General features: G+C 44.2%; 1 protein-coding gene across 1 annotated transcript in view; it reads left to right on the top strand.

Annotated features, from left to right (window-relative positions):
• Positions 1-1489: 1489 nt before the first annotated feature.
• Positions 1490-16471, top strand: part of Tnfaip8l3 (TNF alpha induced protein 8 like 3) — a 35724-nt gene continuing 20742 nt past the window's right edge. Inside the window, exon 1 of the mRNA XM_027926200.3 lies at positions 1490-1713. Coding sequence (XP_027782001.1) covers positions 1662-1713 — 52 coding nt within the window. The 5' untranslated portion in view covers positions 1490-1661. The remainder of the gene's footprint in view (positions 1714-16471) is intronic.

Genomic DNA, 16471 nt, shown 5'->3' with positions numbered 1-16471 from the left:
TCCAACTTGTATTACTAAGTCCATGAATTTGGTCATCCAGAAAACTTTTTCTTAGAACTCAAAGCAAAGTGTTATTTGCACTTGGTAAAGCTAGACCTTCATTAAAGTAGGAGGGCAGCCCCAGCTAACCCAGAAGCCAAAACTCACTTGTTAAGTGACACTAGACCACAACAGTTAGGAACAGGTGGCCACATCAGAGAGTTCCAACTTCAAGTCTCAGCTTACCCACTTTTTGGATATGAGATCACAGGGAAGTTATTTGAGACTCAGTTTCCACATCTGTAGAAATAGGTTGAATTCTACAAAATTGCCAACTTTCAACCATGTTTTTTTAACCTCCAAAAAGAATTTTCAAATGGTTCTACTTAAATTCATCACTGGTTCCTTATACAGATGAAATCAATGAGCACAGGAAACACTGTAAATGGAACCATTTAATGGACCCTGTATTACTGATTTCTTTTTACTCGGATCAATAGTTTGCAATTTCTTAACACTTTATATATATATAAAAGCTAGCGTGAAGTTGTGTAAATGTTGGAGCCTGTAAATTAGGGAGACAATAAAAATGCATGGATAATCAAGAATTAACAACTAAGGCCTCCCTGCTCTGTGCATTTCTCTCCTACTTTAGTCTCTTAATTAGTACATAAATTTACAAATGCTTTTCTTTCTTTCTTCCTTTTTTTTTTTAGAAAGTGGAAGGAGAACATTGAGGAAGTTTTTACATTGTTTAATCCCATCAACAAAATAAAGGTGTAAAATCAATTCTTGCCTCTCAATTTGGGAATGCTAAGTGGCCGGGCAGCTTGATTGGCAGAGCAGATCGGACCTTCCAGGCTAGGCAGTGCCTGGCCTCACCCAGCCATCAGAACCAGCTCCACAAGGACTTGCCTCACCTGTCCCGCCCAAGAACAGTTCGAGTTACCATTACTGGCCGTGTGTTGTTCACTTCCTCGCTAGGTGCCAGGCCCTGTGCTTGGTCCCTCACATGAATTATTGTATTCACTCCCCACGACATTCCTACGAGAAGGAAACTGCCATCCCTCTCCCCCTTTCCCCATTTTCCGAGTGAGAAAACAGACCCACACAGGTCTCGTCCAAGGTCTCTGAACGGTGGACTCGGACTCGAACCCGGTCAGTCCCAGAACTCTGAAAACACCGAACCTCTTAAAAGCGGGTAGAGGCACTTTTTCACTTAAGAATCCTGCAAACTTGGCCACACCCAAGGAAAGGGTCTCTGCATCGCTGACCCGCACAACCTTGGGTTCCCGGCTTTCGGCGCTGGGCACCGATGGTGGGGGAGGGAAGCGGGGTATTTAACCCCAGCCTGGAGCCCGCGGGGCGCCGGACGCTCCTCGGCACTCGCGCCGCCTCTGCCTCCTCCCCACTCTCTCGGCGCGCCCCACCCTCCGCCCCGTGCTCGCCTAACGCAGGCACCGGCCGGCGGGCGCGGGGAGCTGGACACCGGTGGCGCTCGCCTCAGCGGAGCCGCCCCCTGGCCGCAGCCGCCGGCCACGCACTGCCCAACCCGCGCCACCCGGACTCCAGCCACCCTGCTGCCCGCATCCAGTGCGCCGCGGCAGCCCGAGCCGGGACGCCGGCCCCAGCGCCCCGCAGACGGGCAGGCGACGGTGGACGTCCGGCCAACAGCCTGAAGCATGGATTCGGATTCCGGGGAACAGAGCGAGGGGGAGCCCGTGACCGCCGCAGGTACTGAGGGACCGCGACAACCCGGCTGGGAGGACTGGGACTGGAGAGGAGCAGAGACTGGGGCAGAAAATCTGGAGTGTTTCTCGGAGCTGCGGGACGGGAGGCCGATCCCTGTAGCTCGATCCCTTGCAGGCCAGGGCTGGGGATTGCTCGGCGCTTTGAGTTTGCTTTGGGCTTCCTCCACCATCCCGTTGCACTTGGGCAGGCGGGAGGGAGAGGAGGTGCATTTGCGGGTGGCTTTCAGTGCTGTGGGTCCCCCGCGGCGGGCTAGGGTCGCCCGGGCTGGGTGGGGGCGGGGAAGGGTTTAGGAAATCCGAGTCCTGTAGTTTGCTGCAGAGAGGGTTGCAACACATCTGCCTTCTGAAATAACTTTCCAAGCGCCGGCTGGGTGCTCAAACCCGAGATGCCGGAGCCACGCAGCCGAGCAGATGACCGGGTCCCAGGGCGTGACAGGGGACACTGGAAAGAAAAGACCCCACGAGTGGACCGGCAGGAGTCAAGCCTCAGCTGGTGGCTGCGGTTCCCGAGGCTGATAAGCAACCCAGTGCAGAAGAGCTTGCGGTCCCTGCCGTGCAGCTGGCAAAGGAAGTCCCCGAGGAGGGGTCCCCGAAAACAGACGCGGGGGCGCACTGGAGCCGGGCGTCGCCTCTTAGAAGCGCCACCGGCTTTTCACAATCGATAGTTATCGAAGCAATGGGAGGATGCTTACTTAGAGACAAAATGAATGTCCTCCCCCGCCTCTCCCTGATACTGAGCAACAGGAGGAAGCCACCCACAACCGTGGGTCGACTTACCGCAGATTCTGCCCACCTCCACCAGCCCGCCCCGCCCCCCCGCCCACAGGTCCAGGCACCTGGGACCGCTTGCCCTCCTTCAGCGCCCCCAGCTCCCGTTGACCTATGCGTCACTGAAAGTTAGCCCTGTGCCTGTAGGCTGGGACCCTCCTGGTACAGAATGAGGTCTGGGTCTGATTCCCACTTTCCCCAGTGTTACACCTGAGTGCCAAGGGTGGGGACCAAATGACCGGAGGCACCATCCGACCTGGAGTGGGTACAGAAAGGCTGGTTAAGGAGCCAGGCAGCATAGCACCCCACATATTATTATTCCCTTTCGTCCACATAGCACCTAGCCTTATGATTATCTACATTTTGTAGAGGTTCAGTGGTTAAAGGACTTGCCAGACTCACAAGGAGTAGCCAAGGCCCAGTGACTCTCTTCTGCTGCACCATACCCCTCATAGAGCAGCTGTAGTCATCTCCTTTAGGTGGGCAGGTGGGAAGGAAGACTAGCAGAAAGGAAATGTGACACATCCCCAAGATGCCTGTATGTGAGGATTAATGTGTGTGTGTGCAAGAGCCACCTGCTTTGTGTAGATATGTGAGGATATAATTCATAAACACAAGTCCTTTACCTGCCTGTGTATCTTTGACTGTAAAGCACCAAGATTTGGCTTTACAGGTTGCTTATCAATCTTCTTTCATCCTTTAAAAGTTCCAGTAAGTGTTTCATGTACATCTAAGTATATTTCCAGAGCTCAAAGGGAAGGGGGAACATTGAAACTGACACTTTACTCTCTCAATCGCAGTAACTAGAATTCTTCATGGTACCTCTACTCCAACCTACAACCTCTTCTGGTGGCAGAAGTTAAGTATTGAGAGAGAGAGGCAAGAGGATAAAAATGCTTAGGCTAAAGGAGGGAAAAGAAGTGGGGAGACAGGAAAACTCCAGGGTCTTTGGTATTTGGGGAAAAGGGGTGGGAAAGAGCTCCCATGCACCCTGGTGTCTTCTCCTCCACCCTGCCTCAGTTTTGAATATCCCTGCCTGTAGATGTTCATGTCAGCTCATGTCCAAAGCACCTCTGCACAGCTGACAGCAAACATTATCACTAAGGTCAGATGCATCTGATGAAGAACAGGGCAGCCAGTTCTCGTGAGCTCACACCATTTGTTTGCACATTACTGTTTTCTGCCATCATTTCTTTCTTCATGTGCTTGACTCTCACAAGTTGAATATTTTTTTGTAATGTCATGAGCCATTCTGCTAAATGTCATTCAGTCTCATTATTTTCAGTCTTAAAGTATTCTCCTTTGTGACAAAGCTTTAAAACTAGATTCTAATTCTCCATCTTGCTTTGGCTGCATCCTATCAAATGGAAATTCTTGTTGCAGAATCAGACACCAGTTAATTGGCAGGTATGTTATCCATAGGGATTGACCTTTGTCCTTAAGAGAAACTTGAAATTGATTTGTGGACCTGTGTCTTTTCAAGGTGAATGGGTCTGCAACCGAGAAAGATAACAGTGAGAATGTGTGAGTGTACGCGCCTTGTAGGGAGTTGAGATATAAGACTGCTACCTCCTCAATTCCCTTCCCTCTTGGAACTTGTGAAAAAGCCATAAAATGGACCTTGTAAGGTTAAGAGACAGAACTCTGGAATCATAAAGACCTTAGTTTAAGTTTCCATTTGATGGGCAAGTTACTTAACGTCTACAACCTCAGTTTCCCCCTTTGTAAAGTGGGGATAACTATAATACCACAAAGAGGTTATGAGGATTACATAAAATAACACATGAAAGGTATTCCTAGTAATCATTCAATAAAATGGAGCTGTTATTTTGATTATCACTTGATTGGATTATTTGTAAGGATACATCTAAATAGTGAACTCTAGTCTACTATATTACACTAATTTGTAATAAACAGATCACTAGGTGTATATAAAGCAGTTAGTAATATTGTCATTATGATCACATTACTATAATTACCTGAAGAGATATATTTTGAAACTTTTTCCTTTTCAGCAGATGCATCCTGCATGTGTGTGTGTGTATGTGTGTGTAGAGATTTTTAGTTCACATCTGTTATCTGCATTCATCTTCCAGCTCAAGGTATGAAGATGGGAACAGCCCACCCTGCTACTTTCACCACCCTCTCCTCCAGCTCTAGGGAAAGTTGTATAAAACAGAGAACCTCTTACTCAATCCACCTGCCAACCTAGAGATGGGACGGGTTCCTTCTTTCCTATGGCTTCAAATGGGAAAAGAGTGACAATGCCCTTCCCTCTGCTTCTTCTTCCCTTCCCCACCCCCAGAAATCTTACCCCTTCCAGATGGCAGGAGGCATGGGAGGTGCTTGCCTCCCTCCCTTCCATTTTTGTCCATCATGACCATCTCCCTGGTCTCCTTCCCATCACCTACTGGCTGGTTAGCAAGGCAGTCTTCACAGGCCACTCATTCTTTACCCCTTTGAAGAAGCTCTACCAAATCTTCCCACATCGTGCAGTGAAGATCCATCACACCCCGCAGAAAAGAGGGTTGGGGGCTGGGGATGAGATTTGTCTTGATCTGCATTTTTTTGTTTTGTTTTTTAGGAAGCACAGGGTGATAATTCTGTGTCATTCTGCTGCCTGCAGCTCTCTGCTGCCTTTCTGTCATTTTATGGTTCTTTCTATGATTAGGAAAGAGGCAGGGTTTATGGAACACTGGATTCATTCCAGAGACCCAACTTGGCAGTCTTCCCTTTGGCAAACCCACCATCCATCTCTCAGAAATCCTAGAGCTTGGTGTATTAACTCGAGAGTGATTAAGAGTCTTTCCTAAGAAGCAACAGGGGAGTAAACATTAGCAATGTCAGCTTTTTTCCCCATTCTGGTTTGGAAGACCAAGATAGTCTGCTGAAGGCAGATGAGCTCCTTCCACCCACAACTAGGTTAAGCTGATGGGGCATCCTTGTGCCTGGATGGGTGTTGCAGAAAAGCATTTCCAGCCAGGCACTGTGAAACATGGTTGTAATCCCAGCAATTTGGGAGGTGGAGGCAGGAGGATCACAAGTTCAAGGCCAACCTAGGCAACTTAACAAGACCCTGTCTCAAACTTAAAAAGAGCTAGGGGTGTAGTTCAGTGGCAGAGTACCCTGGGTTCAATCCCCAGGACCGGGGGGAAAAAAGAAAAGAAAGAAAAGCATTTCCACAAAAAGGGGGTCTGTGTATGATAGAGGAACTTCAAGAGGAAAAAAAGAACTAGAAAACAGCCAACCCCTAACTCTGCCCTTCCTGTCTCTATAAGTCCTCAGCTTGGTCCAGGTGAAAAAGTAACAAGGAGTAGATAGATTCAATGGGTAGATTCAATAGGACATTTCAGGAGGCAGACACAGCTTGAGCAGAGGCACAGATAACAGGGAGGCAACTGGAGGTGAGGGCATATATCGGGAGGTCCTAAGACATAAAATGAGATGAATGTAGGTAAATTATAAGAAGAATTATAAACTTGATTCTGATGGTAGCTGGGGAGACAGAACCTATGATTGTTAAGCAGAGACATGACCAAATGAGAGCTGGGTATTCTGAAGGTGTGTCTGGCAGAGATAGAGACGTGCAGGGATTGCCTAGGCTTGGAGCCTCAGCTTCCAGGGTGTGGCCACAATATCTGAGAGGGTGGTAGCACTAAGGCAAGGCAGAAGAGGAAGGATGCAAATGGCATTTCAGAGAAATCAACAACAGAAGTTAGTGACAGATTGTACAGAAGGAGTGGAAGGAGAGTGGAAGGAGATGGTGGCATGTTGAGTTGGGATGAGGGCAGAACAGCTGAGTGGAGATGTTCTGCAGGCAGAGATATGCAGAAGACAGACTCTGCCACCCTGTACATGCTCACCAGCACTGGGTACCTCTTTTTCCTGTAGACACTTGGCAGTAATGTTTTGGTTAAAGGGTCTTTTCCTCTTTAGACCGCAGACTCCGCAGGTGCCTTCGTTTGGAGGGATTGTGAGGTTTAGGGATTTTCTATTCCCATGGTTGGGTTCCTGATAGAGGTCATTGAGTAATCTTTGTTGACAGATTGATGATGGATAGATTGGCCAAGTAAGGGCAGGGACTGCATGGGGATGATATACCATTGGCTGTTAGTCATATTCCCATTTCTTGTTCCTGTTTTTGAAATTTGCAAGATTTCAGACTCATCCACACAAGGAGCTGTAGCTGTTTTGACAGTCAAGACCATGACTTGTACTTCTTCATGTTCCCAAGATGTTACTGGGCTGGTAGTGAATAAGCATTTTGAGGAGCCTCTAGAAAACTTTTCACTTAAAAACTAGACTAGCAACCAGAAACCTGTTCTATAAATTAGAACTGCCAGAGCTTTCCTTCAGTGTTGTGCTGTGTTGTTTCCGGTGTTTTAAGATTTCTTGCACTGCCTTGGACTCTTAGAAATTATGGGGAGTGTGAATAGAGATAAGGACACAGCCTGTTCTGTCCTCCCAAGCTTGAAATTGGATGGGGAGGCAGTACATAGGTACCGATAGTCACAGCTAAGCCAGTGTATGAAGACTCCTGACCTCCCTTGCCTAGGGTTACACCCTCAACGATGTTACTGTTTATGTGTTCTCCCTTGGCACCAGCCACTTAATATTACATATTTTATAGTTGTTCCTGTACTGGACTATTAGTTAGCTCCCTTAGGGCAAGGATTGGATCTTTTTCTTCTGTATTACCTACCTCCACACCACCCAGGTGCCCTAAATACAGTAGCAGGATGCTGGCTGGCTGGATAGATAGATGGATGGAGTATGCATGGATTGACAGTGTTGTAGGTTGGTTCCCCAGGAAGTAGATTCTGAGGCAGAGGTTATCATGTAGAAGGATTATTTGGAACTTTTCTTAGGATTAATACTTGCAGAAGGGAAGCGGGGGAGGGAGCCAGACTGGGCATAGGGAGAAGCTGAGCAGCAATGTAGACCCAATGACAGCCTCAGAAGAGCCCACAGGAGGCTCTGGAGCTAGATGGTCCTTCAGAGCTGTCCTGAGGTGGGATGAGGGACTCAGACCTTCTAATAATGTGTGACCTTGAGTCAGACTGTTCCCTTCAGTTGTGGGCTTCTGCAGGCAGATCTCCTAGAAACTTGTGGAGGAAGTCTTTCATTCCTGAAGGGGATCTGGATAGTACATGATAGCACAATGACCTACCTGATTCTTTAGGGAAGTTTCAATAGTGGCAATGGCCCTGTCTACCAGCTGAATTCAGTGGATGGCTGCTGAGCTGCTAACTTTACCTAGACCTCTTTAAGACAGTGAAGACTGCTGGATTAAATTAGTCATCCTAGACCTCATAGCTCTGCACTCAACTGTTTAGTCCCCACAATCCAACAGATATTGGTAGATCATGTTTTTTGTTCAGAGAGGTGCTGGATGCTATGGTAGTATACAGAAATGAAATTATATGTGGTCCTGCTTTCAAGAAGTTTGTAGCTGTGTTAGGGAGAGAAAAACACACACAAAAGAAACGAACTATAAGATTGGGTTGCACCAGCAATAAATAATGTAGGATTTGGCAAGTGGGGCAATGTGGTTTTGGAGTTTTATGGGAAGGCTTCTGGAAATGGAGAATGTGTGCAATATGTACATATAAAGCTGTATTTCCTATGCTATTTTTCTCTTTAAAAAAATATATATATAACACCTGCTTTTTCATTTGTCAGCCAAACTAAATTATAGTCACACTTTCCATTAGCACTTTTCTGTTTCATTTTCCTCCAGAGTTACCATTGACTCCTTTTGGAATCCACATGTAAATCTCTATAAAAATACTATATAAATAATTTTGTTTTGTTTTCAGTCACTTGCCTTCCAACTCTTTATGTAAAATGCCTGTGTAGGTGGGTGTTTGGGCTGTATTCTATACCAGTATAGAAATAAAAGGGTAGGATGGGGGGTGTGACTCAGTGGTAGAGGGCTTGCCCAGCATGCGCCAAGTCCTGGGTTCAATCCCCAGCACCACCGAAACAAAGAAGAAAAGAAGGAAGAATTTAAAATATAAACTTCTTTCAATACCCCCCCAAAAAAAACATATAAGAAGAGTTAATACTCTTTTCCTTCTGCATATACTAAAGTATAATATGTTTTTTAATAAATCAGAAATGTTCTTTTTAGGCAACTGCATGGCACAAATTCTGAGGCTACTTTAGAACAATCTTCATGTTCATCTTGGGTTTCCTAAACATCATTGCCTGGGAATAAATTTGAGCCTGTTCATGGAAAATCTACCAGTGTGCAGGCTATAAAAATGGAGGGCTTGGCAGCACAGAAAGTGCCAGACACACCCTAATAGAAACCAGGATTTTGTAATTCAGTTCTCAGGCAGGGCGGGGGGAGGCACTTTAGTGGTATCCAATATTGCTTTAAACTGTGGAAAAACCACAAGGGCAACCACTGGCTGCTAGGTTCTGTTTCAAAAGTAAAATATGCTTTCTGTGAACTGTTGTAGTCCCCAAAAGGAAGCATGTTAGCAATACAAAGCCGGTGGAGACCTCCTGTTTAGATTTTTATAGTAAAGGCATTCAGTTTCACATGAGGCAGAAAATTCTGTAAAGAGCTATTGCTGGTGAACATGCACTTCCCATGCTCCTGATTTGGGGTCTGTGGGTTCTGTGGGGGAAGGTAAGCAAATATGGAATAGAATAGAGGAGGGAGGAATGGTGGCTGTCTGCGGCAGCTTTCCTACCACATTTGAGGCCTGGTTCCTTGATTTTCTGTGGATTGGATTGATAAAATCAGGGAGGAAAGACTGGGATAAGAGTTGCCTGGTAAGAGAAACTAGAGTTTTAAAGAGTTGTGGTCAAACAAGATGAGAAACCACAAAGATGGTCTTGCCAGCTAAGGGCCATCCCTAGAGGGCTGATACTGGTGAAATAATAGTGATATATTACATTTTTATTATTTATCTTATATATACTAAGAACTTTCAATGTCTTGGAGACTCAGTTAATTGTTTGTATGGTATTTAACCCTCATACCAAGCCATTTTCTGGGCTAAGGACTATAAATAGTCCCATTTTCTAGATTAGGAAATGAAGGCACAGAAAGGTAACTTGCTCAGAATTACACAGTTCATACATGGAAATGAATCCAAAGACATTTCTGTTGTAAGGGGTGGGCTACATAGTTAGATTGATGGATGCACCAGGCTGCTTTTCATCCTCATTCAACTTCCATAGTGCCCAGAACCCTGACCCTGGGGGTTCCCTCTCTTACTGAGGGCTTTGTATCTCACGATGTTATAAGCTGCAGACATTCCCTGCATTAACCCAATAACACATAGACAAGGATCGGCTGGTTTAGGCTCCAGAACAGGGGCTGGTAAAGGGTGTTTGGGGAGGTGTCCTAGTCTGCTTTCTGTGGCTATAACAGAATACCTAAAACTTGGTTATTTATAGAGAAAAGAAGCTTATTTTGGCTCACAGCCCTAGAGGTTGGGAAGGTCAGCATCTGATGGTTGTATCAACACAGAGTAGGAAAATAGAGGGGCAAAAGGGCACGTATGAAAGAGACAAAACACAAGGGGCAGCCTCACTAGGTAATGACCCACTTTCATGGCACTAATCCAGTCTCAGAGAGGATGTTAACCTATACATGAGGGCAATGTCCCCCTCACCAGGTCACTTCTTAAAGGTCCCACCATCTGTCAGTACTATTACATTGGCAATTAAGGTTCAACAGAGTTTTAGAGGGAACAAAACATATTCAAACCACCGAAGGAGAGAAGAGGGGGAGAGTCAGCACAAAGCATCTGCCAGGGAGAAAAGGTCCTTGAAAGACCTCAGAGCCATGGGCATCCCTCATGGGAGTCTGGTGAGAGGAGAGAGAGAGAAAAAAAAAAAAAAAAAAGATCAACAAACAGAGTGAAGAACAATACCAAAGACAAACGTTCCCTTTTCAGAGTGGACTTAAGTTGGGTCTAATTTTGTTCACACCAACATTTAGAGTAATTTCAGATGTAGACTCTGCAGGGCATGGTTACCACTTGGACTACATGGGAGAGAAAACTCGAAGCTGAGGCTGCAGCATTAGTGGAAAGAAGCTGAGATTCTGAGCTAGATGGCTCATATTTAGTTTCCAGAGTTGTCTCTAAGTTTTTGATTTTTAGTGACATTATTTTCTGACCACAAGAGTGCAAACTCAAGGTGGACTATGTGAAAACAGTACAAAGAAGAAAATTGGATTGAGCCGCAGAAGCAGATGTAGTTTTTCCAAAGAAAAGAGAGTAGTTCAAAAGGAACCCTGAAAAGATGTGAAAGAGCTTTATTTGGGAAAGAATAGGGTTTGATAAGAGAACAAGAGTCACCCTTCTGAAATGTTTACGTGGGGATCCAAAAAACATCTGGCTGCCCTGCAACTGGAGACTACATTCTCTAGCTTGTCTATCCTTTCCCCCAAACACACAACTTTAAAAAATAGGATCAGAGGCATTTTAGGTTTTAAAATATCAAAAGATTGCTGCTTTTTTTCCCTTCTGACACCTTCCACTGTGTTCTTACCACCCCTACCTCTTGCCTCCTTTTCCTGTCTTAAGTTTCTTCAACCTATATGTATCCATCCACCCAGAGATCAGACCACCACAGCCCCCCACACCTGCACTTGGCCCAGCAGCCTCCTGCCCTGGGCCAGGCCCACTCCCCTTTCTCAGTCAGAGGAGCCCTACATGGAATCCTTAGGTTATTACTTTTTAAAAATATTTGAGATGGGGTTGGTAGGTTTTACAATGTCCAGTGACAACTTGAAAGGTAAATTTACTTTAATATTTAATAGCTACTAGCTTCAAGAGACAATTTATTGGCCTCTAATTCTCCAATTATGTTTTATTTTTCTTTGGATTAATTTTTAATTGTAAAGAAATTGGGAAATTTGTTTATCTGCATTAGGCCTCTCTACCTTCAGGATTTAACTTCATATTTCATTGAAGTTAAATGACACTGGCAGAGCTAAGTTTAAACAGGGACAATTTTTAGAGAGCCCAGAACCTGGATTTCCATAATCCCAACCTCTTCCCCATTTTTTAAAACATTTTACTTCCCTGCCTGTATATCATCCTGATTTCCCTGTGCTTTTCTTCCATGGCTATTGCTATCTCCCTCATAATTATTACCCTCTTGGCTCCTCCCCTACCCCCGACCCCCCCATGGCTGTGTCCCCCACCACGGGGTCTTGGCCTTACTCTTTTCTGACAAAACATTTTCTTTTGGAAAAGACCATTCATTTTCATGACATGAAACTGAAGATTCCCTGAAGCCAAAGTCCAGCCCAGTCCTATTCCTGATCAAGATTCTCATCTTCCAGAGACCCTGGGCCTTTCCTCATGGTTCAGGAGAGACCTCAGCACAGTGAATCCAGACCATTTTCTTTCCCTCACCTTTCCCTGCTCTGCTAGAGGCCACCAAGTCACCCAAAGTAAACTCTTAAGAACTCATATATGAAATATCCTTCATATATGATCTCTTAGCAAAATCATGACATGGATAAGGCAGGTATTATTAATCCCTATTTACAATAAAGAAACAGAGTCAGAGACATTGAATTATCCCAGTTGCAAAGCAAGTGGCACTTTTTACTATTTAAAACTGTCCCACATGGGTACCACGGTGCACACCTGTAAACCCAGCAACCCAGGAGGCTGAGGTAGAAGGATCACAAGTTCAAGGCCAGCCTCAGCAAGCAACAAGACCCTCAGCAACTTAGACTCTGTCTCAAAATAAAAATAAAAAGGACTGGGTATGGGCTGGGGTTGTGGCTCAGTGGTGGAGCACTTGCCTAGTACTCATGAGGCCCTAGGTTTGATCCTCAGCACCACATAAAAATAAAATAAAGGTATTGTGTCCACCTACAACTAAAAATATTTTTTAAAAAATAAAAAGGACTGGGGTTGAAGTTGAGTATAAAGTGCCCCTGGGTTCAATCCTCAGTGCTGGGAAAATAAATAAATAATAAAACTGCTCCAAAAGGCAGGAATTAAAGAGAAAAACAAAACTCAATATACAGCCTAAATAAACAATTTCAATATTCAATATTAATTTACTGAATAAATAAATACATAATGATATTTTCACATAGTATACTATTTTATTCAGCTGTTATTCAAATTTTATTAATTTGAAGAACATTTAATGGTATAGGGAAGTGTTCACATTATAATGTTATACAAAAAAGGATCAACAATCAATTTTTTTTTAATATTTATTTTTTAGTTGTAGATGGTCACAGTACCTTTATTTTATTTATTTATTTTTATGTGGTGCTGAGGATTGACCCCAGGGCCTCGGCATGCTAGGTGAGTGCTGTACCGCCGAGCCACAACCCCAACCCTGAAAAGGGTTGTTTTTTTTTTTTTTTAATCTTATTTTTTTGGGTGGGGTTCTTTTTTTTGTTTTGTTTTGTTTTTTGTTTTGTTTGGAACTGGGGGTCAAACCGAGGGCTTTGCGAATGCAAGGCAGATGCTTTGCCATTCAATTTTGTTTTATGTATGTATATACATATATGCATACACACATACCCCTGTCCACACACCCTTTTGTATATGGAGTAGAGAAGAAACACCCCTCACATTCACACACATAACCACTTAAATTCTTTTTAATGCTCAGACAAAATAAATCACTCCAGGTGACAAATTTATTAGTAATTTTAATTTCCTTCTTGGTTCTCTTCTTCCAGATTTTTTCCTCAGTAAGTGTACATAGCTTTCAGCAGGAAATGTTTTATAAGCAACAACCAAGGGCTGGGAGTGTGCTCCATGGTAGAGTGCCTGCTTAGCTTGTACAAGACCCTGAGTTCCATCCCCAGCACCATAAAACAAAATAAAAGCAACAGCCAAGAGTGATCCAGCAGTCTAGTCTACTGCTAGTCCTTCTGACTTTCTGGCAGTCTCGTCCCAGTGCCCTCCTTCCTCTCCCTTCAATCTTATTCTTGTCCCAGTTCCTCTTCTTCCTCTGTCTTTTCTTCCAGGTGCTCTCATGGGCTTCCCCTACCCACCTAGTGGGGATCATTCAGGCTTTGTCCTCAGCCCTCTTCCCGCTCATCACTGACCTGACTTCAACTCCCTCTTTGTCTGGTGCCTCCACCCATCACCATCCTCTCCTATGGTCCCCACCTGGACATGAAGAAGTGTGGACAGGTTAGGTAATGAAGTCATACATTTGAGGTCACAGACCGGCCAACAGCACTGTGCCTTGCAGGCTAATAGGACCTGCTGGGTGAGCTTGTGGACTCTGCCTTTTTGGCTTTCTTGAAATGTGAACTTGCAGTTGTTTGCTGACTAGCATGTGAACACCTGGTGTCTCTGACCCTCACTCTCTCTGTGACCCTTTCTCTATAATTCAGTCTTGTCCTAAATATGAGCAATATTCATTTATATATTTGGATTTTGTATTACTTCTAAAATTAGGGGGAAAATAAGAACATTTAAAGTTTGTTTTAACAGGATTATTAGCTTTCAGGTTGCCACCATCAACATGATTCCATCATTCTCCCCCCCAAAAAAATTCATTGAGGAATTGTGTGATATTATGTATAATGTAATTAGACAGAAATTTAATTGAAGATTTCTTGTATATTTTGGAGCTGAAAATAAGAGACCATATGGTAGCCCCAATTCTTTTTTATCTCCCTACCTCCCCATTCCACTCTAGCCTACCAAACAGAGGAAGCCCTGTCAGGAAACTTGTAGGAAAAAGAAGTGCTCACTGGTTAGACATATTTATCAGCAACTTAACCCAGTTGTAACTTAGTCCCAATCACCATTGGTGATTGGTATTCCCTATCAGCCAGGATTTTGTCTATATTTATTTTATTGGTTCATGTTATTAAAAAACTATTATTTTGACCCCTTTTCATATACAAAAACTATAATAGACTATTCTCTCTCTCATTTAAAAAAATTACTTAGTTTTCAAGTGGAAAGCGGTTCCCTTATTATTAAGAAACTGTCTTTCCTAATTATTTGCAAATGAGTGGATATGACCAGTGCGATTTTTAAAGGAGAGATCAGAGAAGATGAGGCAGAACAAGACAAGAAAAACAGGCATGGTGCTAAGAATGATACATAGCACATGCTAGTCCCAGCGAGTGCAGTAAGATCATGGGCTATTCCCAAGTACCCCTCACCCAGATTTTCCCCTCACCCAGGAGTAGGTGAATAATGAGATGAGGCTCAGGGATGGGTAAAGAAGTCTGTTTCTAACTATCCTGGGTGCTTTTTTGTTTTGTTAAAAAAAAAAAGCTGGGGGAATGTAGCCCAATGATAGAGCAATTGCCCAGCATGCATGAGCCCTGAGTTCAAGCCTCGATACCTCAGAAAAGAAAAAGAAAAACTCCACATAAAAAAATATCTCTGTCAAATTTCCATAGCCCCGTGAGAGTGGAACGTAGTCTGAGCAACGTATGAAGCTGGATGATAACTAGAAGGTAACTAGAAGAATCAAGGCCAAGCAAGGAACAAGGAGTCACTGGCCTGATGGTCAGGACATCAGGGGCATGTGGCAGGGGTGCCATAAGACAGGCCCATTCTCTCCAAAGTCATTTGGCCTGCAGCTGGTCATCCAGTCATTGCTGCCCTAGCTTCTGTGGGCCCCTCCTCCCGGAGGAATAGTCCCTCTGAACCTTAAAAAATCTGAAACTTAGAGAAAAGTGTGCTTCCCTGTGGGGCCCTATCCCTCTTGCCCCCAACCCCTGCCACAAGCAGTTTCTCCTCCTGACTTTTCCTCATCCTCCCCAAGCCCCTGGTCCCAGTTCTCTGCCTCCTCCTGCTGTCCCCTTCTCCTGCAGCATTTGGGACACTAGAAGTTCCTCTCCATTTCCTTAGCCTTAGGCCCCTACCCTCCCTCAGGAGCCCTTTGGGCATCAGAGGGACTAGGACAGCAGAAACTCCAAATAGTGTGGCCATTCCTGGAGACTAGTCCTGAAGTAAAAGTCTTAAAAGCTTCCAGAAAAATCAATCAGGCCTTTTACCAACATACTTGTATTCTAAAGAGCAACCAGAGCGCTGGACAACAGTGGTACAATGTCTCTGCATCCTCCAGGTAAATGATTCCTGACCGAGTTCTCAATCTAGCGCAGCCACCTGTCAAGTGCATAAGTGGAATAAAGTCATTGTGAGACATGGTAGATATTGCTTACATTTTTAAATAGTTGCACTTTAAGTGTATATAGAAGAACCTACATCATATTTTCTGTTTTGCTTTAGCCCTTTCTTCTCTGGTGTTTTAAGGTAGTTTACTGATATCTGTGCTAGTCACAGTGCTGCACTGGAAACCAAGATATAAAGAAAGAGGAGCCATAAAATCTGAGAACCAAGAGACAGACACAGGGAGAAAAGGCGAACAAGGAAGGAGAAGCTGGGATGACAGCCTATATCAGATGTAGAGGGAAACATGCCCAGATATGAGGTACGGGGACGGGACAGGGTTCCCAGGAGGACCTCCAAGGAAAAAAATGGAAGTAGTCAAGTAGTTGATGTGTTTGAATTTATCAGGAAAAATTTTATATTCTGCTGGAAACTTTGGGAGTGAGTAAACTCTAGACATATAGAAAACTAACCAAAAGATAAACAAGAAGTGTTAACTCCTGGGAAAACAAGACGAATAAGAAAGGAAATGCAGACTGCCATGACTAAGCTGTGAGTGGCATCTAAATCCCAGTCATGTAATTGCTGAAGTGTGATTTAACCAAATGTTGAAAGAGAACCAAATTGGAAGGTGGAAGGAGAAATGAATGAGGAAGAGAGCTAAATTCTCTTCTTCCATAGTAGGAAATTGAAAGTCAATAAAATCAAGAACTAACAGTATAAGCATGTAATTTAAATACATAGAGGTAATTACTCATCGAAACAGCTAAAACAGCTCAAAATGTTTTCTCTTTAAAGAGCCAACGTCAGAGACAGGCCAGAAGAGGCTACATTTTGTTTTTGACTTTGAAAGTAATAATGTACTATGTATTACTTTGA

Source organism: Marmota flaviventris, chromosome 2 (assembly GCF_047511675.1).
Source record: "Marmota flaviventris isolate mMarFla1 chromosome 2, mMarFla1.hap1, whole genome shotgun sequence".
Taxonomy (NCBI): domain Eukaryota; kingdom Metazoa; phylum Chordata; class Mammalia; order Rodentia; family Sciuridae; genus Marmota; species Marmota flaviventris.
This window is presented reverse-complemented; position numbering and strand designations above follow the sequence as displayed.